We start from the raw sequence: 27,920 nt of genomic DNA on the forward strand, positions 1-27,920 counted from the left end.
GCCGGCACAGTACATCCTTGGAGGTGAGCTTCCTCCATCCTGGACATATACACGCCAGGGCCAAACGGATGCTGAAAGACAATAACCACCCCGCCACAAACTGTTCACCCTTCTACCGTCAGGCAGGCGATACCGCAGTATCAAGTGAAACAGACTGAGGGACAGCTTCTTCAGTCAGGCCATCAGGCTGCTGAACAAGGACTGAGACCCTCATTAACACTACACACCAGAACATATTCTGTGAATATCTATGGCCATGGTGTATATTTTATTACATTGTTTATATATATATATATTGTATATATATATTGTATGTATATACATATATATATATATAGTCTCAAAAAGTGTATATTTTATTACATTGTTTTATATATATATATTGTCATGATGTATATTCTATTACACTGTTTTATATATATATTGTTAATACTTTCTTCTTTTTTGTGTGTGGATATTGTATAGTTTATTCTCATTCTTATTCTTTTTTTAGTCTGCTACTGCTGTCGGGTGTTTTGCACATAAGAATTTCACGAACCGATTATACTTGTATAAAAGGGGATGTGACAATAAAAACTTGAAACTTGAAACTTGAAACTACCATGGATACACCGAGATCTCACAAAATGGAAATTTTGTTTAAAGTCATGGAAAATTCATGGAAATCTATTGGTCAAAATGTGTATGAACCCTGTATATATATATATATATTATTTTTTAACTTTTTTTTTTCAATGTTGCCATCATCTCCAATTCGGTGATTCCAACCGGCGAAAAGAAAACACCTCCAGTGGTAAACTGCGGCGCTGAGAAAGCAGCGACAATGGGTTTAGCCTTGCATATAAAACAGGATCTAGATGCCGAGGGGGGGGGGGGGGGACGACGACAAAAGAATGGCTGAGGAAGTCCTCTATTCAAGGCCCTGTCCATGTAATGTGATTAAAAGGGCGCTTTGTGCAAATGGCAGTTATTCAGGGGTTTGAAAAGACCAAATAAGCTGCGAAGGAAAGGTAACGCGCGGCTCCATTCATCCCGCCCGCCGCCTCTAAAGCGAGGAGTTACTTTCCTGGCGGGAGCCTTGAAACAGGAAAGAAAGAAAGGAAGGGAAAATGGACGACGCACAATTAGCCCCGAGGCGGGGAAGATGAATAAGATCAGGAATGTGAGCCCTCCGACGACTCCCTCACTGTAGTCTCCTCTCTCCCCCCCCCCCCCTCTTCACTTCACCCTTTGGATGGATAAGCGCTGTGGATTTTCTCGTGAGAGAACTCGTCGATACAAAATGAGGGCTGAATAGTTTGGAGTGGCTGATTTTCTTTGTTTTGTTTCACGGAGAGTGTGTTGTCATTGAGGAGTTGAAGATGACACTCGAGGGGGGGGGGGGGGGGATCGCTGTTTGATGCGGCGTGTCAGGGTTTAACGAAAGGACCTTTGACAGGGGCCAAGGTGTCAAGTAAGTCTGAGTTAAAGGTCAATAGGAAGTGACACCTCAGAACTCATTATCCTCATCAATTCCAGGTGCAGCGCTGCCATTTCAGAAAAGATGATATTCCAAAGAGGCCCTCGTCGTGGCTCTCCGGCTCCCTACATGGCCGCCCTTGACTCGCTCATACAGGAGCATCATCTCAGCAGTCTAAAAGGTGAAATATCTAAATGGATGATGGGGGGGGGGGGGGGGGATTACAAAAGTTGATGCGGTGTGAAGGGGTTGCAAAAAAAAAAAAAAAAAGATCTTGAAGAATAGCGACGAAATATCACATTCCTTTGCAGTTGGAGAGGTGGTTAACAGGGATAACAAATCTGCAACATCTCGATTCGACGTCATTGGACATTTTATATTAATATAATTCCGCAGTTGCATAGGGGTTTGAATCAAATTCAATTCATTTAAATATCTACATTTGCCACAGATGTGTCCTTGCTGCTGAACAGACAGCGACAACAACATTTGGAGAAAAGCTGAATTAATAATGAATACGTCGAAAAGTAAGTCCACAATATAAATATACTCCATACGCCGATAAATATACATTTATATAGACCGAAAGTACAATATTTCCCTCTGAAATCTGTCGGGTTGGGAGTATAAAGTATAAGATAAAATGGAAAATACTCAATTTTATGACTGGGGCTGGTCAAGATTCAGACATTTAAACTTCTATGCAGTGAGAGGTGTAGAGGTGTGTCACGATCTTTGTCCCTCCAACAGATGCCCCTGAAACCGCACATTAAAAAAAACCCTGACATTCACACTCCAAAGCTGCCTCCTTTAAGCCTGTCCATAAATTAATTTCCCCCGTGTTGTTCGTGCATTTCTGTCAAGTGTATGTGTGTGTGTGTGTGTGTGGGTGTGTGCCGGTGCCGCGTGCGTCACCGTGGCTCACCGATGGTGCAATGTTCGCCCGTCCAGCCCTGATGGCAGTCACACTTGCCCTCCCGGCAGACTCCGTGGTCGATGCAGCGCGGGTGACAGTCCCTCTGCTCGCAGTCTGGTCCCATCCAGCCTTCCTCGCAGTGACACACGCCGCTGATGCACAAGCCGCGGGGACCACAGTCCACCACGCACACCTCTGCAGCGAGAGAGAGAAAGAAATAGCCACAGAGTCATGAAAAGGGAATTTTCTTTTCTTCTTCTTCCGAAAAAATGTCTGAAATGTATTCTGATGTTTTCCGCCGCCGAGCGTTGACTCGGTCGTTTGAAGTTTGGTTGAAAGCGTTTATTTAATCACTGTCTCTGGACATTTAAAAAGAAAGTGTCAAAGGAGATGCTAGGAATAAAAAAAAATTTAAAATGGAGAAATTAGCTGCCGTGTGAACACATTTCATCTGAAGAGGCTTATAATTACTGCCATCTATTAAAAAAAAAGGAACATTTTAAGAAGCCGTTACTCTACATGGGAGAATGAAAAGAAATCAGCACTTCTGACTTCATGGATAAATTGAGATCCATAAAGCAAAGCGGGGAAAAAAAGAAGCAAAGTGTGTATGGCGGGACACAGTTGACACACGAGATGTCAGGGCGTTGACACGGGTCCCCAATCTACTTTTATTTGGCTGCCACTTTGCCAAATTACACAATGAATAGTTACAAAAGAGTAAAGAAAAAGGGGAGAAATCTTCCCCCTAAAAAGTAGAAAATCAATCTTGATATATAGCGCTGCTACTTTTATGGGTTCCAGCGATATTAAAGTCCCTTAAATTCTCAATGTGCCTGACATTTAATTTGCCAACTGCATTCGGCACAATGTGGCACATCAGCGGCGTAGCGTCAGCGTTTTATAAAACGTAATGAGTGCATGTTAGAATAAAAGATAAAATGTTAAACAGTAGGGGGGACGAAAATAAAACACTGTGTGCTTCCATATGTCGCCAGATGGATCATATCTGATATCGAGTGTACAACTTATTCATGTATAATCTACATAGCAGCACATTCTGGAGGACCTAATTTAATGCTCATTAACAAACAGGTTCAATCAGTGTAACATACACTTCAAAAAAAAGAAAATTCTCCCCCATCTGAAACGACATCAAAGCCCATCAAACAAGGTGCAGGTGTTGCTGGGCCTTCTTCAGATGAGAGAGAAACACCAGTTATTATTGTACATGTTCATCCTGCAGCCACTTTTTTTCAACTCATCTTTCTCCAGACGTTTCCTCACGCTCCGCTGCCACAAGGACAGATACAGGAGAACAATCCTGCCGACGGCTATTAGGCTCGATAACAGATCACCTCTTGCCAGATCCTAGTGCAATAACTGTAATAATAACATAATAATTATGACCACTGTACACATTCATATTTACACTATGTTGATCTGCACTTCACACATTTCATTTACACTACACACATACACACACTTTGCATTTTGCACACTCTGTCTACATTTAATTTAATTTTACACGGCAGTCATTCGTATTGTATTATATTTGTGTATGCATATATGTTGTGTATATATATATATATACATATATATTTTATTTTGTATTTTAAATTTTACTTTGTATACTTTGCACAGTCATTGTATTATATTTGTTTGTGGGTGTGTATATACATATATGTTTCATTTTATTTATATACATATATATACTTCATTTTGTATTTTATATTTTACTTGTATCCATCTATATCTTTCATCCCTGTTTTTTATATTTTATATTTATATTTTATTCTCGTGTGTTTAGTTTATTGGTGCTGCTACTGTGACGACAAATTTCCCCTTGGGGATTAATAAAGTATCTATATATCTATCTTCATCAACGGCTTCGTACATTTTCACAGGCCGCTCGCTATATATATTTTTTTTTCTTCTTCGCCAATGCGAACGTAAAAAGTAAAAAAAAAAACTGTCATCGCTCAAAAACCCTCGAGTCAAAAAGAACAGCAAAGCGCTGCAATGACTTTGTGCATCTAAACATCCACTTTTCAGCTTTTTTCACACGAGCTCATTTGCGTGGAGTCTTGGCAGACGGAGGCAAGGGGTTATGGATTTAAGTAGGTTCTGATGTCTGGACTCCAAAATGTTAGATCAACATGATTTTTCTTTGAGCGTGGAGCATCAGGGGGTGGGGGGGGAAGCGCACCGTGCATCTGTCGCCAATCCGTGTTTTCGAGGGAGCGGAATTTTTAAAAAAAGGATGCGATCCGCGGGGCGGTGGATACATCAGCCGGCGATGTACCCGGGCTCAACAAGCTCTTGTGAGAGAAGAAGAAAAATGTTCATTTACTAGAACCCGAGAGCTTCTATCAACAACAAAAAACTGAGGAGCGGCGATGAAGCGCTCCGTCGTCACGGCAGCGGCATCCTTCGGCGTGCCGGAGGAAAAGTAGCTGGAGTGTGTAAGTGACTCGATGCTCCGGGAAATATTTATATGGCTCCCGTAAACCGAAAAGTTTGGGACTTTCTTTCTGTAGCCTGAGGAGGTAAAAGCAAAATAAGCCCAGAGACATATAACTCTGCTGCATAAATGCAACTCCTGATTTAGTTTTTTTTAAAGCTAATCCACGCCCTCCTTTACCGAGGCTCACTTAGCAGTCCGTCTCCAGCTCCCTCAATGGAGTTGTTCTTCGATTGAGAGACCTTGGATGGTTCTGATTAAGTCTGGGCCGACACTGTAGAATATTAAGCGTACCTCTGGAGGGGAGTCATTTGATCCCAAAGGGATCCCTCCTTCCCATAGAATCTATGTAATCAATTTTTCATTAGTCCAAAAGTGTTTATCTGCCTTTAACATGCCCCTGACTCAAGCCCGGATCGGGGCGGTGGGCGGTCGATGCGTGCCGCTCGCTTGTTAATTAAACTTTATTTAATTGAAGAAGAAACCTCGGCGTTAATTAAGAAGGACCGCTCCACCCCGGCCCAGGTGGGGTAAACCGTAACTTCTGGAGCGCATCGGTTCAGTCGGTTCTAGTATCGACAAGCGCTGAGATATCTCGCTGAGTGGGAAGCATTGTGTCTGGAATTCAAAAAAAAAAAAAAAAAATAACGAATGACCTCTCTTTCAAAAAAGAGAAAATAAAATAGAAGAAGAGGAAAAAAGAAGAAGCCTGTTCACCAAAACCATCGCTCCTCCTGGGCTCGCGCTGAACCCGGCTGCACGCTGCTTCAAAAGCTCCGCGCGCGCATCTATAATTTACCACGCGCCGTCCGGCCCCTCGTCGTGATTTAATTTTTCCGATTGAATTCCAGCCAGGAGAGACGCACGCCAGAGCTTTCTTTATGTACGCAACTTCTGCCGCTAATCGTCGGGACTCCGCGTGGTCCACGTGTCTCTCTCTCTCGGTCTCTCTCCCTCTCTCTCTCTCTACCCCTCTCTACCTCTCTCTCACTCGCTCTCACTCGCTCTCTCTCTCCCCTCTCTCTCTCTCTCTCTCTCTCTCTACCACTCTCTCTACCTCTCTCTCCCTCTCTCTCTCTCTCTCTCTCGCTCTCTCGCTCTTTCTCTCTCTCTCTCTCTACCTCTCTCTCTCTCTCTCTCTCCCTCTCTCTCTCTCTCTCTCTCTCTACCTCTCTCTCCCTCTCTCTCCCCTCTCTCTATCTCTCTCTACCCCTCTCTACCCCTCTCTACCCCTCTCTACCTCTCTCTACCGCTCTCTCTCTCTACCTCTCTCTCCCCTCTCTCTCTCTCTCTACCCCTCTCTACCTCTCTTTACCGCTCTCTCTCTCTCCCCTCTCTCTCTCTCTCTCTACCTCTCTCTCCCTCTCTCTCACTCGCTCTCTCTCTCTCCCTCTCTCTCACTCGCTCTCTCTCTCTCTCTCTCTACCTCTCTCTCTCTCTACCCCTCTCTACCTCTCTCTCCCTCTCTCTCACTCGCTCTCTCTCTCTCTCTCTCTCTCTCTCTCTCTCTCTACCTCTCTCTACCTCTCTCTGTGGGTTCAGCGCAGAGGAGAACGAGTCTATTGTGAGGCAGGAAGCGGGCGCATTAATCTCCCGGAGCTCAGGCGCGAGATAGCAGATGGGAGGGGCCAGCCTTTGAACTAACATGTCACCTTACCTGTGAGGGAAGACGGAGCCTGTGAATACAAAGCTGGGGAGAGATGAAGCCCCCGCCGCGAGCAGATGGGAATGCACGATTGTCTCCTCTCCCTCTAATAAAACTGCAGCTGCAATAAAACGCACTGGCAAAAAAGGTCTGTGGACAAAATCTATACGCCATTTTGTTCCTTTTTCTTTTCCCCTCAGAGAGGACGTGTGCCGGGGTCTCGCACGAGAAACGTGTCGAAGCAGATGTTTGAAAAAGAAGGAAAAAAAATCGGGCTACACGCGTTGATTGCCAAAAATTCAAAAGAGTGCGATCACACCCAAAAAAACACAGCCCCAAAAAAAGAACGAAGCAGATGCGTTCAGGTCCCGACTAACAAGCGAATAAAAAAAAAAGAAGTTCAACACCGAAGATGAGGAGCGGTCCCAGAGCGAAGGGTTATCAGACGTGAGCATCCGTCTCCTCGCACTCAGCTTTTGTTCTGGGTTCGTTCTCCGGAGTCGATCCGGGATCCTTTTTCTTTTGAGCGTTTTCCGCCCGTTTGTGTTTGGTGCTGTTGTTCTCGCGCGGATCTTTCAGGTTTTCGAAATGCGCCGGTAGTGAACACTTCCTCATCGTGGCTTTGTGAAAGAAAGAAAAATAGACAAGTCTCCTTTGATTTCGACCCGTATGCACCAAAGCATTTTTTTACTGACGGTTGATATAGGAGAGAGATGTAAACCCGGAGCTCATGAAGCACGGCGCTGACAAGCGAGCATAACTCACCAGATGAGAAACCTCCATCAGACAGCTGCCCCCCCCCCCAACCAGTTCATCATATTTGAGAGTAAATCCAAACTTTTTTTTCTCAATCATTCATTTTGTTTGCCTTCGTGTGCACACTGATGACGGGGGAAAAGCTACACGATGTGACTGTGCATTTATTTCCGAAGAGTTTGTCTGACCTCCACTAAAGATCTAAAAAAAAGCATTGGTAATTAATGACCTAAAATGGAAAAAAAAAAAATGAAATGATTCAACCATATATCATATCCCCCCCCACCCCCCCCCCCGCGCTTTCTCCTTCTGATTAATTGCGCGCGACGTTTCTAAAGAAGACGCCCACGTGTCGACAACATGCGTCGACCAGAGCGGGATCTTTGCTTTCAATCCACGGCTTGTTAATAACGGCTCACACATCTGCTGCCGCGGACACCTGTTGTCTGCGGTGTCTGTGCTCAGCGAGGGGGAGTCTATTTGGAGAAAGTACCCAAAGAAGTTGGTGCCAATTACTTGTTTGAGAAACTCAAACATTAGCTCCGAAAAAAAATGTTTTTAAAAAACTTTTCAGAACTGCCCGCTGTCTGCGGGGATCTGTCCGTACAGTGTGAATAACTGTGTTATAACCAACGGCACCGATGGCATCGATACATTAAAGAGCTAAGGTTAGATTGTTATGCCACTTCATTATTATGAGCCAACGAGAAGACTTTTTCGCAATTTTCCACGAGAGAATCAATTCCATGAGAATACTTATAATCACATTAGAGTTGACAAATTGATTGAATAATGAATAAGAGAAAACTAGTCACATCTTCTCTGAAGAAAAGTCTTGCAGTTTTCCATATGCAATTAGTGATTTGATAAAAAAAACATATAAATTATGAATTAAGAACTATAAAGAAAAATGTAAGTCTGTATATGAGTCTAAAAGAGGAGGAGACTCATCTACAGACGTAACTTTTTTTTATAGTTCTTAATTCATAATATATATGTTGTCTAAATGTTCTTTATTGTTGTTAGCTGTTTTTCACTTTATTACTTTACTACTACTACGGTATTATTATTATTATTACTACAATAACTTTATGTTGGACTAGAGAGAAACATACTTTCAGATCTTCTGTATGTTAAAAAAATGGAAGAAGTGACAATAAAGGTGACTTTGATATGTTTGAGTTTGGGACAACATTGACATTGTGTTTTATTTTTCTGTTATTAATGCTCTAATATGCACCCGCTGCTGTGATCCGGAAATGTCCCCACTGTGGGACTAATAAAGGATTATCTAATCTCATCCACTCTCAAACCAGGAGTCAACTGGGTGTTTCGTCTTTCTCTGTCATAAACCAACACATCAATCAGTGAGATGATTCACCCGCCGGTGAAAAAGGAGCCCACAAAACACGGCTTCACGCGATGCGATGAAGAAAAAAAGCGCGTAAAGCGTTCCGACCTATGGAGCAGTCGGCCCCCGTCCAGTTGGCCCCGCAGATGCAGGTCCCCGAGTCGGTGTCGAAGGTGCCGTGGCTGGAGCACTGCTCGGGACAAGTGCTCTTCAGGATCTCGCAGCCGGTGCCCCCCCAGCCCGGGTTACAGTGGCACTCGGCGTGGTGACAGGCGCCGTGACCGGAGCACGTCGGGTCTGAGCAGTCGACTGAGGACACACACACACACACACACACACACACACAAGAAGAAAAAAAGCGAGGATGTTCATTTCTCCGCTTCTGGACAGGGTGTCAGACGGAAACTATTTACCCCCGGCCACTTCCACTCCGCCGCCTGGAAGTGCTTCCTCGCCAGACGACGGCTGATGTGCGTCAGCGGAGCAGTTCTCGGCGTTAAGTGGTGTGCTGGAAGTCAATTTCCACCCGATGTTCTACTACTTCCTCCAAGGTATATTATAGGGTGCTTCCAATATACTGACGGCATGATTACGCTCCTTTATAGGCGCGAGGAACAGTGGCACAATTAGTGTCAAGACACGTATAATCAATTACTAGTATCAATTTACAGATCAATTTGCTGATCTAGGTTTAATATGTGCCAATTATCACCAACATAATCAACCATTAAAGATAATAGCAACACGCTCGATTGCTCTCTGCCTTTCCACATCTACCTGGACACCGAAATCGATTATTAACCAATTTATCACAAGCTCCCTCCTCCCTTCTATGTTTCCTTCCTGACCTGAGGGCTTCCCTTAAAAAAAAAAATTCAAAAAACGCGATACACTCGTTTAGTAAAAACTCAATAGCTTTTTTTTTTGTGTCCACGTGCAAGGTCAACGTCTAAATCTGAGCTGATGATTGTCTTTGGTGTGCCCGGTGGGTGGGGGTGGAATCAATGGAGTTAAATTCACCGAAGGACAAAGAAGATCTCCCTCTCAATGAACGGGAGGTAGAGACGCCATCGACGAATCGACTTTTTAAAAAAAAGAGGTGTCATTCAAATTACGGGGACTGCATCGAAGGCGCAATCCGTCCCGGCGTGTACACTCATGCGGTCCGAGCGCTAAGAGGGAGTTAATTCGTACGCTCGGTATCAATAACAACATCCCTCGCATTATCTGCTCGGTGGAGTCGAAAACAACCGCTTGTTTGGCCGATGGACTGTGTCGATCCCCCCGGAGCTTCGCGCGAAAAAAAAGATGTTTTATCTCGCTGCTTCCGATCGGATGGAGAAAAAAAAATACAAATAAAAAAAGAGAATTTTTTTGGGTTTGTTTTTAAACTCCATTTACCTTGTTCACAGTTGGGTCCTTTGTGGCCGGCGTTGCACACACAGTTGCCCGCCACGCACAGTCCGTGCCCCCCGCATTGAGGATCAATACACTGGGAGGCCGGAACGTCACACTCGGTGCCCTTCCATCCGCTGTAGCACTGACAGCGCCCCCTGGTGTACTGGCCGTTAGCGCTGCACAGGACCGGACAGGCGGCTGAGGAAAGGATCAAAGTATTGATATTGTACAATATCATAGGGGGGGGGGGGTTGATGTATTATATTGTACTTATCGCACATGTCAAACGATGTTCAATTGTATCTTCATATAATTTTTTTTTTTTCAATTCAGTTTATTTGTAGAGCCCAATTTCACAAATTACAAATTTGTCTCAGAGTGCTTTACAATCTGTACACATAGACATCCCTGCCCCAAAACCTCACATCGGATCAGGAAAAACTCCCAAATAACCCTTCAGGGGGAAAAAAAGGGAAGAAACCTTCAGGAGAGCAACAGAGGAGGATCCCTCCATATAAGAGAGATTGCACCTCTGGTTCCACTCGCATCTTCACTTTTTGTTGTTGTTGCAGAGTTAGATTGATACAACTTCCCCGTCGGTACCGGGGATGCACTGATTGCAATTTTCTTTGCCATCGTTCATCGTGATTATGGGCAAACAGCGCGCCGATGCAATTGGTTAATTATTTGACACGCTGCCAATCGCTTTTTTATGTTTATGTATACTTCTGATTTCATTAATCTGGGGTTAAATCCAACATTTTCATTGGTTGACTCCAGCCCTGACATTGTCCATTCACCCACATTGTTAGAAAATGAAAGCAGACATCCGTTATCTGAAACCCGGGCCAAGTATCCGCGAAGCCGGATACCACTATAGCTTTAAAAAAAATTAAAAAAGGGCAAAAAAAGACATATAACCCTTTAAAATAATAGACTGGGTTGACAGAAAGGGAGAAAAATGTGAGCATAATAATTACCTCTGGAACAGTACGGCCCTATGAATCCTGGGAAGCAGTGGCACGATCCCGCCACACACTCGCCGTTCCCGTAGCAGCTGTGCGTGCACTCCGTGACAGACTCTGCGGGCACAGCAGCGAGCGAGTCCAACTATTAATAACTCATCCTTAGACTGTCGCGTTGTAGAAAATAAAAATAAAAAAACACATTGGGTATAACATTTGCAAGTGTACCGTAACCGTTTAATAAATAGTGCAAGACAACTGAGATGCTATCTTCTCGGCTTCTTAAACATCCCCCTCCTGCAGCGCCGGTGGAAGGCGGGGCCTATATTTACAGATATCCATCCGTGTTCCACTGAGGTCTAAGCCTCCGTAACATGTCTGCTGCTGCTGCTGCACCGCGGCTCTAAGCCGTGGTGAGTAAAAAAAAAACACACAGGCATTTTTTAAATTTACACCATTTCCTTGACACATTTTGCTTTCCACTCCTGTCTTCCTCTGCCCCCCCCCCCCCCCCACCACCACCCCCTCCTCCTGTCAACCCCTTGAATGACTGATCATGCCCGAGCCATGCAATCTCTTGAGTGTTTATAGCTCAAAATCCTCTTTGAGTTGAAGTTAATCTGACATATCCCACAGACAGATCTGGTGTTCATCCAACAGACCATCGCTCAAGAACGGCAACCCCCCCCCCCCTTCCTAGCCCCCCCAAAAGACCGAGGCCCTCATTTTGATCGCCGTTAAGAGGGCAAACTTTTTTGTTATTACTCTGACTTGTATTGGATGTTCATTGAGCCAGTGTCGGACCCAGGCAATTTTGACCCCCCGCACATCGATTCCTTCATATTTGTATGGTGGGATCAATAGAACTCCCCGAAGGAAATAGAAAAACGTTAACTCAACCTTAGTGTTTTTTCCCCCCACTTCAAAATCCCACAAGGAAATTTCACAGACTTCAGAACACTGAAGAGGTTGTTATGTGGGAAGGATCAATGATCGCGCATGGCCTCATATTATAGCGTTGAGCACAATAATCCGCCGCCCCCCTTGGACAAAAAAAAGTTACATCCGAGGTGGCTCAAACTTTTTTTTTTTTTAAAAAGCTCAGCTTTTCTGGACGTGGAAGCCAGAAATGTTTTTGCTGGTACGGGCGCGCAGCTGTTAAACGGTAAAATTAAAGTCGACCAAAAACATTTCATTACACATCATTCCAATCACGCTCGTCAGCCAATCAGCGGCAGATGGGTGTGTGTCCCCTCCCCTCCCCCACCCCACCCCCCTCAGTACCCTGGATGACGGCGTTGTAGGACACCGTCTCCACGTTGCGTCCGTCGTTATAAAACGCCAGGTGCCACACCCCCGTGTCCAGGTACTGGATGAATCCCGCTTGGTGGACGCTGACCCGGCCCTCTGGTTCGCTCTGGGTCCGGTGCTCTTTGGCGATGAGCCGGCTGCCGTCCAACAGCTCCACAAAGTCGTACTGCGGGAGAAAAACAACAACAACGGCGGAACGGATTCCGACAGATGAGGATGATTGTTGCTTTAATGTCGGTATAATTAAATCAGGCAGTGGGTGTGTGTGGGGGGTGGGGGGCAGGAGAGTTGGACAAGTTCACGTGTTCCTCTCTGTATGCAGCTCCGATGCTGATTTCCTTAACAGTCTGAGAGGAACTCTTCAAAGTCGTAAATTCAAGACACAACCAGAAGTGGTTTGTGTACCCGGCAAATATTCCACTATAATTAATGTTGATTTTTCCCGTGACAGTTATTTGGAGTTGATAGATGTTGTTTGGAGAGAGTTGTTTGTGTACTGATGGAGCTGATATGGCTCTGGGGCTAATGCTCTGAAATATTCCAAAAATATATTGTTAACTCAGACAGAGTGCACTTGAAGAGACTCCGGCAATGTGCTTAATATAATCTGTTTAAAATAACACGGATAACGTACACTGTGGATGCGTGAGAGTCGCGTCAGAAAAATACAAATAAAAAGGTGAAGCAAAATGAAAAGCTTTCTTCAATGATTTATAGAAACAATAGCATGTGTAAAGTGTAAAGTAAATTAGATAGCAAACTGTTAATATTGATTTGTTATCATGTTTTTGTTTTACCCGAGACTCCCTGAAAAAGAAAAAAGAGACCTAATATATTATGTAATCAGTTTATTTAAGGCACATACTGTATGTCCTTGTTGGTAAGGTCAGAATGTGTTTTGATGTGCAATGCACACAATACATACACAGTATAAATATATAACATAAGGAAATATATAACACATAAAGGAAAGAAAAATAAGCCTGAGATATATACGTATATATATATATTTATATATACAGTATATATATATATATATAGGAAGGAAAAATAAGCCTGAGACATATATGTATACATATATATATATACTGTATATCTCAGGCTTATTTTTCCTTCATTTATGTGTTTTATATTTATATATATATAAATATATATAAGTATATATGTATATATATATAGAAGGAATGAAAAATAAGCCAAAGAGATATATATATATCAATATATATATATATATAAATATCAATATATATATCAATATATATATATGTATATCTTAGGCTTATTTTTCCATCCTTTATGTGTTATATATTTATATATATACAGTATATATATATATATCTTAGTCTTAATTTTTCCCTCCTTTGTGTGTTGGGATTGCAGCATACCAGTCACTCTCTCTATTTTGTTTCCCGGGCAAACATTGATTTACGGGGGTAAACAAGGAGCGACGAGTCGTCCCTGCCAAGTGAAACGAGTGAAGCGGCGCATCTGCTCTCGCCGCACCTGTTCAACACCTGAACCTCGTTTTGACTGTAGGTTACAGAGCACTGCAGCCGGAAACCACTGAAACACATATCAGCCGCCCCCGACCCCCCCCCAACGAGGGCAGAGAGGCTGCAGAGCAGCACAGATGTAGACAGAATCCCCCCCGGCTAATGCGCCAGTAGCTCACAGTGATGACCGGCGGTGGAGGAGAGTCTGCGGGATGCTCGGAGACGGATGCGTTTTGGCACATCGTCACTGTGGCTGCTTTTTATTTTTTTTAATTTTCTTTTGAAGAGCTTGGATTTAAATCCAATGAAGAGGCTGTTTGTGCAGAGATTTTTGATGGACTGCTCCGCTATTGATTTTTGACTGATGCACAATTGAGATTCTTTTTTTCCATCTTCTTTTAATTACATTGCAGACTTCTATGTTTTACAATAAGCAGCATGATTTAAATGTGATTACATTTTACAAATACCACCTTAAAAAAAGAAAGAAGCAAATTAACAAGAATATATATATTTTTTTCTTCTTCTTTTTTTCATACAACAACAGGAAATAGGTAATGCACCCGATACGTATGTCCTCTACGACAGTATCTGCAGGTCTCAAAGTAGCATTCCATGCGATGGCCACTGTATAAACAATACGATTTCTATCCCAAACCGGATTTCCACCTAAATCCAGCAGCTCTCAAGGTATTTGTTTTGTCTCTTCCAGCTCTTTGCATTGGTTTTCATCGCCCACCATGTCATCAAAACAACCGATTTACAGAAGCAGCTGAAAGCTGCTTTCAAGAACAACAAATAAAGTGAAGATGAAACCCAGAACCCAGCCTGTCCAGCACGACATGTCCGGCACTAAATGCCAGACGGACAAAGTCAGGAACCCGCAGGTGACCGCTCACCGCTTTACGATACCAGCAGCTTCCCCCCCTCCCCCGAGAGCTTTCGGACGCGAAAGAGCTCAAATAAGAGTAAATGTCGGACGTTCATCAGGTGGAAAGAGACAGAACTCCAAACGAATGCTGGTGCTGCTCCGTTTCCCATTTGACTTGACTTGTAAGTCGCCGACTGTTGGCTAAACAACGCAATAAACTAGCCGCGTGTCAGCGTTTTTTTCCATCTGTCGTCTTGTCATTGACTTCTGGCCAACACTATTTATAATTTTTGCAGATTTAAAATTAGCAGCGTGCACCGTCGTCGAAACACAATGCGCCAGATCAAAATAAAGCAGGAACTCGATGCTCAGGAAACACGCACACGTGGTATCCGGGGCAGCCTTTCAGTTGACGATGGGAAGGAGAGCATTAAGCGCGGGGCAGGGGAAGTCAACAGTGTGATTTAAACCCCTTTGAGTGGAGCAGGGGGGCAGCGAAGGGATATTAACCTTGCGGAAGTTGACTTCTTTGTGTTGTTGGCTTGAGGGGGAAGTAATAAAACAGTTCATCCCACGAGCCCTAAACCTCCTGGCCGAGTGCATACATCTCGATTAGTCGATGTAAAAGCCATCCCGGCTCATCTCAATCCAACAATACGGGCGAACAACGGGCGGGAGACGGAGCGTGGAGAGAGACGTGGAGGCCCCGGAAGGACAAGAGGAGGAGGGGGGAAAAACCGCAAATTCTCCACAGTTTGGATCGAGTGAACCCCTCGTGCTGATTTCTTAAGAAGGAGAAAAAAGACAACAAAAGTTCCTTTCTCTCCGAACTTGTTTGGTTTGAATCCGCACAGACAGACACTCAATAGCAGATGGAGGAAGTCTATGTTTGTGAAAGGTGGAAAAGCTGTTTGCACTTAAAAGCTGTCTCGTCTTCCACGCTGTGAATGCGACGAACAGTCGATATCTCTCATCGGGGTCTTTCATGCTCAGTTAAGTAAATGCATTGATTTGTGCCCCTGATCCCTGAGCAGTATGTGCTTTAGAGGTGGGCCACAATGGACACAGTGTCCAGCATTGACAAGCTTTAGTAATTGCCGGAGACATAAAAGCAGTGTCTCGTTAATTAGTACCCTTTTGGTCTTTGATTTTTTTTTTGGTGGGGGCGCTTCCTATTTTCACCTTGAAAATGGCAATTGCAGATCACCTGTTGTCACTCACATCAGACTTTCTTCCACCCCCCCCCCCCCCCCCTATAACTGTCTCCACTCGAGTGAAGCCCATCTTTTGCGAAGAGAGAATGTCAAGGAGGTGAAGCTAAGAGCTTTGGCAGTCAAGTGCGGTGGAGAATAGCCTTTGTCTGAGTGCCCCCATCGCCATCAAGCAGACGTCGGACATTACGATGCCCAGAAATGTCAGTCGAGTGACACGTCAGACATGTTGGAAACACTTCAATTTGCAAATGGCAGACATTTAGTGGAAGTGAAAGACGTGCGTCGTGCCCACACAGTCAAATCAAAGCCCGAGAGGACAAAAGTAAAAAATATATACACGTGCCCGTCTTTAATTTGCAAATACATGCATGTCAGGAATTTAAATGGGGTTTCCAAATGAGGGAAGATAAAGAAGCCCTATTATATAATACTTATTCACTGTTTGTGACATTGTTGTGTGGGCCTTAAAGGGACAGGCACTAAAACAGATGTGTAAATATCAGCCTATGTGTTACTGGTTTAGATTAAACGAAGATAGCACACAGCAAAAAAATTACAAAAGTTACAGGTTTGCCTTGTATAAAGCACTTATTATTATGATTATATATTTGGATTGACGAAGCTGAAAGGTTTAAACTTCCTCAGCATCATAGCACAATATTTGACGAGTATCTCTGCAAAGTTTGATTTTGAAAAAGTGAAGCAGAATAAAATTAGAGCCTCGTTAGTAAAGAGAGTTTAGGCGAGGTCCCCAAAATGGGCATTTGGGCACATTTGAGTTTTCTCATGTACCAGCCTATATATCTCACTTTTATATTACTAATGGGGTTCAATACATGGAAATACAGCAACAACCAAAAAATATATATATATATACACTACCGTTCAAAAGTTTGGGGTCACTTAGAAATGTCTTTATTTTTCAAAGAAAATCACTGTTTTTTCAATAAAGATAACATTAATCAAAAATACACTCTATACATTGTTAATGTGGTAAATGACTATTCTAGGTGGAAACGTCTGGTTTCTAATGAAATATCTCCATAGGTGTATAGAGGCCCATTTCCATCAACTATCACTCCAGTGTTCTAATGGTACATTGTGTTTGCTAATCGCCTAAGAAGACTAATGTCTGATTAGAAAACCCTTGGGCAATTTTGTTAGCACAGCTGAAAACAGTTATGCTGGTGATATAAGCTATACAACTGGCCTTCCTTTGAGCTTGAAGTTTGTAGAACAAAATTAATACTTCAAATATTAATCATTATTTCTAACCTTGTCAATGTCTTGACTATATTTTCTATTCAATTTTCAATTCATTTGATAAATAAAAGTGAGTTTTCATGGAAGACACGAAATTGTCTGGATGACACCAAACTTTTGAATGGTAGTGTATATATATATTATAATATAAAAAATATAACAAAAAATAAAATAATAATATATACATATACAGGACTGTCTCAGAAAATTAGAATATTGTGATAAAGTTCTTTATTTTCTGTAATGCAATTAAAAAAACAAAATTGTCATGCATTCTGGATTCATTACAAATCAACTGAAATATTGCAAGCCTTTTATTCTTTTAATATTGCTGATTATGGCTTACAGCTTAAGAAAACTCTAAAATCCTATCTCATAAAATTTTAATATTTCCTCAGACCAAGTAAAAAAAAAGATTTATAACAGCTGAGTGTTTGTCAAGGCTCAGGAAACCCTTGCAGGTGTTTCGAGTTAATTAGACAATTCAAGTGATTTGTTTAATACCCTACTAGTATACTTTTTCATGATATTCTAATATTTAGAGATAGGATATTTGAGTTTTCTTAAGCTGTAAGCCATAATCAGCAATAAATCAGAATAAAAGGCTTGCAATATTTCAGTTGATTTGTAATGAATCCAGAATGCATGACATTTTTGTTTTTTTAATTGCATTACAGAAAATAAAGAACTTCATCACAATATTCTAATTTTCTGAGACAGTCCTGTATATATATATATATATTTTCCTTTTAAAAATGTAAAGAAAAATACAAATATATACATAAATATATATATATATTTTTAAATATAAAAAAATTATAAAAAAAGACTTTACCTGGGTGTGAGATGGTGCGAGACCCCTTCGTCCGTAGACTCCGACCAGTGCGTTCTTCTGCACCGAGATGTTGAACTTCAGGAAGCGGGGCTGCTCTATGCTCAGCTGGGAACGCCAGAACACGCCCGGCGGGATGCTCTGCCCCACCCTCTTCCCGATGCCCACCTGCCCCGTGTCGATGGAGTTGTTCTCCTGATGGGGCAGGCTACTCCTTCCTAGAAGACAGAAACAACCCCACCCGTCCGCTCCGATGATGTCATTGGTTACGGGATCAAAACAGCACAGTTAAGGTGATATGGGTGTGAATCAGTCATTTACAGAGCCTTTCATCAGATAAAGCCTTCACATCTAAAATACCATTATGTCTTTTGATCTTCAGAGCTCAGTAAACGTTTCATTCTATCTTGCGCTTTCCAGCGCGATCTTATTCCTCTCTTCAAGCCGGGCCTTAACAAAAAGACAGTCGTATCTTTTCCAAATGACCAGTGACCAAGGAAGACAGGATTAAAAGTAATGGTTTGCCTGCGGTCCATGATGCACTGCCCACGGTATATAAAAAAAGAAAAAAAGAAAGACCAGATATAATTGGCTTTTATACGACTCTAACAGGCCACGTCTCCCATCTTTCCTCTGGTCCTGATGACTCATAGAGTAAGGCCTCATCTCGGATAAGGTCTAAATGGAACCTGTCAGATATTCTGAGCGCTACCTTTCCCCGAGCAATAACAGCAAATCAGAACAATTTCTTGCGAATGATGTCCTTTTTTAAAACTGTGTCCTTAAGATGGAGAGCCGGACAGTTTTAATATCACTCACGCTCACATGAAGAAGAAGAAGAAAAAAAATGCCATCTTGAAACGGTGCAATAACATGAACAGATGACGTCGTTAAAGTGAAAAATAAATCTCTCACGCTTTTAAAAGTCCTCGTCCGTTTAAAAAAATCTATCGAAGAAAGGAACTCAAATGTGCCGGAAAACGTGCCGCGGCGATGACCTGTGACCTGTAAGGTTGTCCTGGCAACTCAACCGTGGCTCCGCCTCTTGTAAGAAGCGTTTTGCGCGTGTCGACGAGCGTGTACACTGTCGCTTTGAGTGTATCCTTTTGTGCCAGGCCACCATTATGTACATCCCTCAGTGTGTGTGTGTGTGTGTGTGTGTGTGTAATGAGGCCATTGCCTGTCACTTTAGCTTCAGTCAACGCGAAGACTCCAAGCCAACTTTACCTCTGGGGAGAATAATAGCCGGCTATCGATTGCCTTTAAACAGTCCAAAACCTGCCTCATGCGATCTCAATTAGCAGTACTTATGAGGATTTAAATCTAGCGGAGTTTAAACAATTGAGTTTTTGCCTGGCCCACTCAACTCAATTAAAGCTTCCCGTGGCCGTGCATTTAAAATACCGCAATGTACTCGGAGATTAATTTGCCGGTGGCTTTTTGCTGTAAAGGTGAGCGGAGACGGCCCTGCCTGCTTGTTGTTGAATACACAATGTCCCCGCGGCTGTGATTAGGTCGTGCAAATATGTCTGGGACAAGTCAATTAATATTCAGGTGAAAGATCTCAATAAACCGTAAGGGCTGACTGGGCATCATTCACGAGGTCAAATGGTTTGCTGTCGCAATTTGTCTTTCTTAATCGTCATTTGAACCTTAACTTGAGTGAATAAATTTGTGTTCTTTAACCTTTTCAGGTAGCAATTCATTTTTTTTTAAAGGAAAAAAAAGCATTAATCACACACAGCTGTATTTGCCGTCATTTCATTTGGACATTTTGAAGCCTTCACACAGCTGTTTAGCGTCCCGAGGCTGAGTTTATTATATATTTTGTGAAATATACAGTATAAATAAATAAGAAAAAGCCCTGACAGCTAAATATTCAAAAAGCTACGCCAATCACCTTGACCAGAATGCAAAGCCGACGAAATAATAAACAAGTCTCACTCTTGTGCATTTAAAACTGGGAAAAGGCTTATTTGAATGTCGATTAGCGCGGCATTGAGATGTCAGTCTTTCATTTTGCTCACCGTCAGCAGCCAGAGCTGTCACTACGCTCGGCTGAGTGGGCCCCGTCTTCCCAACTCCTCCGTTTTCAAAAGCCGGCTGGTTGTCCAACTCTTGGAGCTGCCAATTGAGGCCGAAAAGGTGCATTGCTGTGAAATACACAGAAAGAAAAAAAAAATGGAGGAAAAAAAATAAGAGGAAAAGCTGCGTGGGCTTCTAGAAATGGATAAACAAATAAGCAAAATAGCTGCATGAAAAAAAAAACCAATCAAGCCTCTTAATAAGAACAAAAGACCTGTGGGAGAGCACACAATGGGTGGATTCAATGCAGGGAGACAAAAGAAAAAGAAACACTACAGTTTGACTTCCAACAATTTCAGGTTTTTTTCCCGAGGCTACTCTCCAATGGGTGTTTTTTTTCTCCTTCTCTTTTTTTCGTGAAAACACAGCACTGATAGAGGCCAGACGAAGCCATTTCAATCAATACTTAGGAACCCTGTTGCTCTATCATGTTTCCTCGGGGAGCGCTGTTCATTAATGTGCCACGGCGTCTGCACACAAACAGCGACCGCATCAAACGGAGCGGCGTTTCCATTTTGACACAAACCTCTCTCGCTTTCAGACAAAAGCGGACGAGAGACGAGAAAAAAAGAGAAAAAAACCGGGAAAAAAAGTCTACGAAATCGCGAGACGCGTGCGCGGAAAGGATAAGATGGAGGGAAGAGAAGAGGAAGCGCGAGTCTTTTAAAGACGGAGCGAGGCAGTTCATCGAGACAGACAGTCACAGCGGGGAGAGGAAGCCAGGCTTTCATTGAGCCAACCCTGCTTTATTGTGTCAGTATCGGATGCAATCAAACTGTGTCCTTGTTTTGGTTTTTTTCCCCGAGACTGAGGTGCTCCTGCGAGGCGCAGCGAGAGGGCCAATCTCCTTCAAAGTCACCGGCCCGGAGAACATGCTGAGGAAGCATCTTGATTTCCCGACCATTTGATCTGGGAGAGGAACTTTTCCCCAACACTTGCCGTTTGCTGCGAGACGGGATATATCGACTGCGGCAAAATAGCGTGAGAGGTGGATGTGGGCCCTGAGAGCATATCAAATATGAAGTAGCCCAAACGAGAGATAGAATACTGTTACGGATAGCGTATCAACGCGGGGCTTTGTGAAGAGGTGCGGGCCCCGACGAATGCACTTTGGCATCGACGCAACGGTCGATGGGAGGAACAGGTGCTCCCGGAGCCTCGAATTCCAATCAAGTGATGCAGATTCACCGGTGAGCGATGGCTGGCGGTCGGGTTTTTTCACAGACCGGCAACGCGAACCAACGCCTGACCGGTCCATCGATATCTTTGACGAGTCGGGACTTTTCCCTCTAAATGGACGAGTCTTGACAGGGCCCACCCCTCCTTCCCCCACCCCGCCCCCGATGTGAAATTCCGCACTCATGTTTGCTTTTGCTTTTTTTTCTCCTTTGCCGCTACTGAAATCACGCTTTCATCCATCCGCAATCGGATTCAGACGAGTCTCATTTTTACGGTAAATTGCAGTTTTTTGAAGAGAGCAACGGCAATTTAATGTTAAAATGTGTCTTATTGGTCCATCATTCTGAGTACATTCACCTTGGCGTGTAAAACTCGACACTATATTCATTTTTTTTTCTTTTCACAAATTACTTCATGTGTAAATGTCTTCATTTCTCAGACGAGTGGCATTTTTACATTAAATTGCCGTTTTTTTCTCTTTTTTCTGTCACAGAAAAAAAAAAAAGGCAATTTAATGTCAAAATAGGTCTCATCGGTCCATCTTTCTGAGTACAACGACCTTGGCATGTAAAACTCCTATATTCATATTTACTGTGTAAAAGTCTTCATTTCTCAGACTATTTGTGGCTCTAAACTGACGAAAGGCTCCAGAAGGCTCAAAGGATCCCGCTGTGCCCACAGCCCACATGGCAAGGATCAACTGAGGGCGTGGAGCACGAACCCGAGGTGAAACCGCCTCTTGCCGAATGATTGACAACGTGAAATTAGAGCACGTTAAGGCATTACTTAAGGAATAAAAAGGCGGCATAATCTTTTACACAACAAAATCCCTATTTTCAAAATTAGCATGAAGTATTTTGGGAAAATTAAGCCTTCTAGTGCCGAGAGAAAAACAAATCTCTCTGCTTCTCTCTCTAACCTGACTGGAAGAAGACAAGACGTCACACGAGATCAAAGGACACGTGGAATGATAGACGGTGCTCGAAAACACGAACGGGGCTGTTGACTTATTGCTGAATGTGCAATACGCTTATTATTTTTAAATAGTATCTTTAATGCTTTGACGCTAGCAGTCCTGTGATGCGATACTTGGTGGTTTGAGCTGATGGCAAACATCAGCATCAAACCACCAAGGTGGCATGCGACAGTGACAGTGCAATATATACAAATATGAATATATATATTTACCAGGTACATCTTTCAAAGAGTCAAACTGAAAATGTAACCCAACGATGGCGCCGGATGAAAAGTCTTTCATCGCCAACGTTAGTTGAATCCATCCACTCAAGGGACAATTCATATTTGTCGCCAATTTACCAGCCTTTCATCCAATAGCTGTCAAGCAACAGATTCACTCTCACCTACAGGTGTCAGCCTCATGGTGGCGATGAAGCGAAAGTCAGGGTCGGGTAAAAAAAAAACCACTCGGTTCCTGATTGCAGACTCACATCTCCCATTGTCCCAGTGTGGCAGCACAAGACCTGAATCAGGCCCCACTTACCTCATCAACCAATTGATTCGAGGTGAATAGCCTTCAATTTTTGAATCTGTATAAGTTATTCCCGCAGCCTAGGTAAGTTCATTTCATATTTATGAACCGTGAGCATTTCTCTTCCCGAGCAAGAAGCCGAGAAAGCTAAACCGCCGTCTCCAAACTCGGAGGGTGCCCTGCGGAACGCCTCCGCTAACGGCGAACCTCCGGGGACAGGGTGAATTTGTGAGTTCGCAACACGGTTTTTTGGGGGTTTCTCCATCTCTGACGTACGCACAGATGTGCACACAATTACAAGCACGGGAAGAAGAAAACAAACACCTCGGATAATCCTCCTGGCTGCGCTCACAGTTAAATTTCTTTAATCTTGCTCACCTGGAAGACGCGGCGGCTCTAATCACGCTCCGGATGAAAAGTATCCGACTTCTCTTGTTGACGGGCAAAACATCAAAAAATAATGAATTATTCAGCTGGAGCAACCTGAGGCATTAACAAACATGAATGAGGATAAAACCTCTTAAGTGTTTCCTGCTCAAATATGCAGAGGACGCCAATCTGATGGCCGAGCTCACCAAGAGTAATTAGTCCATTTGCCACAGAGCGAGGTGACCCATCTGGAGTCACAGCGTGCCAACAACAACTCGGGAGCTCAATAGCCTCAAAATGGATGGAGATAAACATTGTGTCATCCTGGAACCCGCATGCACATCTCCCCAGAAACATCCCCCTTGGGGACCGCTCGAAATAAGCCACGGTGCTCAGAGGCTGGCTGAGATGCTTCTGTTTTCTGGGATGGCATCTCCTCCTCCCACCTTTGAATGGAATGACAAAATAACTCAAGATCGACCAAGACAAGTTTCTTTTTGGGGGGGGGGGGGGGGGGGGTGGTTCCTGTGGCAATTGAAGTGAGCTCACTGTCTCTTTCTGAAGGTTTATGTGGGATTTCTAGATTGTTTTTTTAGGAGCCTTAGATTAGTATCGGAAGCAGAATCTTTCTTTCTTTCCTTTTTTTCATCACCGATGATGTCATCCAATCTCCTCTGGCAACCGGCGAAGGCCTTGTTAAACCCCAAATGTGCCCACCGTGTCAACAATTTCACGAGGGCCATCACTTTAATCAACCAGCCTTCACTTTAAAAAAAAAGAAAAAAGAAGAAGAAAAAACACGATTAATCTCAAATTGATTCTCACCCTTTTATGATAAATTAATTATTTTGGGTGGTACAAGGTTACGGAAAATTAATTACTTCCCGAAATCTGCGAGAAATTACTTTTAAAAAGCGACTGATGACACAAAAATAATCATAGCTTCATTTAAAGACCCTTTTTCAATCAAGACTTTCTCTGTCTGTCTGACATTCAAAGGCAAAATGGTCGGACAAAAGAAGTTTTCTCCTTCTTAAATATTCTGATCAAACGGCGAAGATGTGTTTTTTTTGTTGCTTTCGGTTTTGTTTGTCAGGTTCCATTTGAAGTGCGTTTCCAAGAATCCACATGCTGTCTCTGCATCCAATCAGAGCATCAAAGCTGGACTATGTCCCTGATTGGCTGCCCCCCCCCCACCCAACCCCTGCATCTGAACAATTGCTGAAATTCTTCCAATCAGGCCAGTTTCGCAGGACTGGTACCTGAACGCCTCACCTCACAGCGGGTTGGCCTAATTTGGATTACAGGAGCTGCCGTTGTTAGCCAGCCGGGGTCCAAGTTTTGAGACGGTTCTGCACGCTGTTCCTCAAAAATAATCCAATGCAAAAATAAATACATCCCACAATAAAAACAAGTAACATTAGTCTTAACCTGAGAAGAAACAAAAACATGCCACGTAAACGTCAAACACGGTCCCGGTTTACCCCGGAACAGACACAGGTGTGCCTGCTGTATTTGTCTTTGAGTTTGTCTTTGTGCTAATGGGACTGTGCGGCGCTGACAGGAGAAAAGTATTAAAGCATGAGTGCACATTGTATCTATTTGAGTCATTGCACCTGGCAGGAGAATTGGCGATGGATGAAAGAGAGAGGAAGTGGTGGAAACACGATCAGACACCTGAGGAAAGTGGCGGAGGGGTGCATCTGTTTAACTCACACACACACACACACATGAAAACGTGCCGGCGCACCAGACACACACACACGCCCTGGAATCATTCCAAAAATACAATTCCCAAACGTCCGACAGGTCCGCAATTAAACACGTCGTTGAGATGCAAAATGTTGTGAATGGATCCAATCTGCTACAACGGTTCGGGACAAAAGATGAACAAATGACTCCTCTTCCTCGTGTAAACTGAGCAGATGTACACACACACACACACAGGTACAAATAAAACGGGAAGCTGATTTCATACACACAGAGGAGCCGCCGAGTTACACATCTCCAATGCTAATTTTATGGCGTGAGATCACGAACGACAACAAGTAACAGAACAGTTAGTCAATAAAGGGAATGTGAATATTGCTATAGCGCATTTATGACCTCTCCTCCCGGAGAGCACTCCCCCTTCTATTCAGCAATAAAACACTGGTTATAGGAGCTCCCCAACAACCTCATATTTCTCCTTATACAACTGTGTCACATTTCCCCCGGCCTCCAATACTTATATTTCCGCTCGGGGAGAGAGGCACGGTGTAAAGATTAAGGGCTTGGATGACAAGGGACGGCATGAGGAGGCATGAATCTCTAACGGCGTTATTGCCGTGGTCAAGACTCGAAAAAAGGTTAGCAAGAAGTCAGACTCGACACATGCTGTAAAAAAAAAAAAAGAAGGAGAAGAAGAAGAATGACGCCCCAAAGGAGAACTACAAAAGAAGCATTTTATGTCCGAGAGGAATAAGCGAGATCTAGTTTGAAGCGCAGCAAAAAGGCTTTTTTGCGGACCGCGGTCTTCTGTAAAGACCCAGTGTTTTGGAACCGGTTCGGAGGAGCTTCGGCATCGCCATCTGTGCCGAAACCCGCTCGAACCAGCCCTGCCCGTGTTTTCCCATGACCCCCCCCCCCACCACCCTCCACCCCCCGAGGACATACATTCTGTGAACACGGGGATCAGAAGATGCCGAGATGATGCACGGCCAGCTGTCAAAAACAAAAAAAGGGGGGCGGGGGATGGGGGGGGGTGGAGCAGACACAGTGTGCTGTCTCGTTGGGGAACCGGAGCTCGGGCCGTGCCTGCGTATCCGACTGAGAGGCTTACAGTCAGACAGACGCTGCTGAATCATATCAGGACATCTGCAAATTTCTGCAGAAAGGAAAAAGAAAAAAAAAGGCAGTGGAAATAGAAATCCTCCTGGCAGAGATCAAACTTCATCGAGATTCAAGAGGCCCGGTGGCTACGTTCACTCCGTCATTTGTTGCGTTTGACGGGACGACATGTCTGAAGATTGTCTAATGCCACCGCAGATAATGGAGTCATGTTTTCTCTCCCTTAAAACTGAAAGAAGAAGAAATAAATCATGCTCCCGGCACGGAAATTGCTGTTTTTCTTCTCCTTCCGAGTGACAGCTTGTGCTTGCACCTCCACATCAGATAACAACAACAAGTATTCCGCGGCCATATTCGTGACAAAAGCCCATGCAGTTAATTGCGTCTGGCTCGGATTTGACGATTTGTTTCCGATGAACAGTATTCAGATGTACACGCCCCGTGCTTTCCGGATCTCATGGCGTGAACGCGGAGAGCCATCCGTCCTCCCGCGAGAAAAACAAAACATCTTCGTGCCAGGGCTCGGATTTCCTGTCACTTTTTCGTTTTTTTTTCCCTCCAGAGAATCAAGGGAGAAAGTTCTGGTCCTGTACCCCCCAGTGGGGACAGATGTTCAGCCTGGAATATCTGGTAATGTGAGCAGTTTACAGATGAGATTGTTTCACCTTCGTGAACTGCTTCCAAACGCGACCAGGGACCGGAGTGGGCCGATGTGAGGAGGAGGAGGAGGAGAAGGGAGGTTTTCTAAAAAGAAATGTAAATGCTACTGTGGAGCTGGTGGAGCAAGTCTGAAGGCTGGTAGGAGCTGGTAGTGTGGCCTTTGAAATGATGAAGACAAGGTGTATTCAAACCATACAGATTAATAGTTGGGGGGGGGGGGGGGGTGAAATCGAGGCGGTATGAGACAGAGAGAGAGAGAGAGAGGGAGATTCGAGCAGTGCAGCTTTTAAGTCTTTTTGGCGCCGGTCCAAACTGAGCCTTAACTCTTTGTGAGCGGGTCCAAGTCAATCCACTCATTAATCTTCATAAACAAATTGCGAGTCAAGATGAAAAGACGCTCAGGTCTGAATGCTGACCATTAAAATGACATGCTTTATGCTTCTGACATTTTCCTCTCCGAGCTGTTTTAATTGTGTTTTTTTTCAAGAGGTCTAATAATTAAATATGCCGCGACTGACTGTCATGTTTATCTTGTATCAGTGACGCAGTCTCAAATCAAAACTTTGAATGTTTTTTTGCTGTCAAATCTCAAGGGCGATGTCCAGACTCCAGGGAGCTGCTCATTCTAATTTGTATGACTCACTATCAGTCATAATATGGAAATGTGCGTTTGATATGTATCGCTTTATAATGTGATAATATCAATAATATCCCCCTCTCATTTTGGCTGTTTGTGATCTGGAAGCAGATGAACTGTGTTCTCCTTCTGCAATGCGATTTAAAAAAGTGGCCGACGAGACGTCACGCCTCATCCTTACCGATGCAGTAGCAGAGGATGATGGACAGAACCACGGCGATGCCCACCGCGATCAGGGCGGTGCACTTCCAGGAGCAGTGCTTCGGGGACTTCTTGAACTTGAACGCCCCTCTGGACTGGCTGTTTCTGGGCAGAGGGCGCGCCGGCGTCGAGTAAACCGTCCCCGTCGCCATGGTGTAACCGGGGGCCGCTGCGCCGAAGAAAGGTGTCGTTCCCGTGCCCGTCTTAAAAAGGAAGTGCCTGCAGAAACAAGGGAACAAATGATTCGCATTTTGTGAATAACGGTACAAATTATTGATGTTTCTAAATGTAATCACAGATTCTATAGTTTGTCTGGAGTGTTTGCCTTAAAATAGCAATCAATTTCATTTCAAAATAGTTTGATGTACCGTGAATGCCATCATTGATGTGGGTCTGCTGGTATTGCTAGATGAATTCTGTTTGGCACTCTCCTGATCAATAAACAGCAGATATACACTACCGTTCAAAAGTTTGGGGTCACTTAGAAATGTCTTTATTTTTCAAAGAAAAGCACTGTTTTTTCAATAAAGATA

General features: G+C 43.7%; 1 protein-coding gene across 4 annotated transcripts in view; it reads right to left on the reverse strand.

The window, feature by feature from the left end:
• The window catches only part of si:dkey-237h12.3 (teneurin-3), an 81,933-nt gene extending 54,379 nt beyond the window's left edge, over window positions 1–27,554 (reverse strand). For all 4 annotated transcript variants that reach the window (XM_056439889.1, XM_056439888.1, XM_056439887.1 and 1 more), the window contains exons 1-8: window positions 27,368–27,554; window positions 19,966–20,091; window positions 17,942–18,156; window positions 12,239–12,431; window positions 10,970–11,071; window positions 9,993–10,187; window positions 8,700–8,900; window positions 2,385–2,570 (exon numbers count right to left, since the gene is read on the reverse strand). In XM_056439889.1, coding sequence (XP_056295864.1) covers window positions 2,385–2,570; window positions 8,700–8,900; window positions 9,993–10,187; window positions 10,970–11,071; window positions 12,239–12,431; window positions 17,942–18,156; window positions 19,966–20,091; window positions 27,368–27,539 — 1,390 coding nt within the window. In that variant the 5' untranslated portion in view covers window positions 27,540–27,554. The remainder of the gene's footprint in view (window positions 1–2,384; window positions 2,571–8,699; window positions 8,901–9,992; window positions 10,188–10,969; window positions 11,072–12,238; window positions 12,432–17,941; window positions 18,157–19,965; window positions 20,092–27,367) is intronic.
• Between the last annotated feature and the right edge of the window lie 366 nt (window positions 27,555–27,920).

Source organism: Pseudoliparis swirei, chromosome 19 (assembly GCF_029220125.1).
Source record: "Pseudoliparis swirei isolate HS2019 ecotype Mariana Trench chromosome 19, NWPU_hadal_v1, whole genome shotgun sequence".
Lineage (NCBI taxonomy): Eukaryota > Metazoa > Chordata > Actinopteri > Perciformes > Liparidae > Pseudoliparis > Pseudoliparis swirei.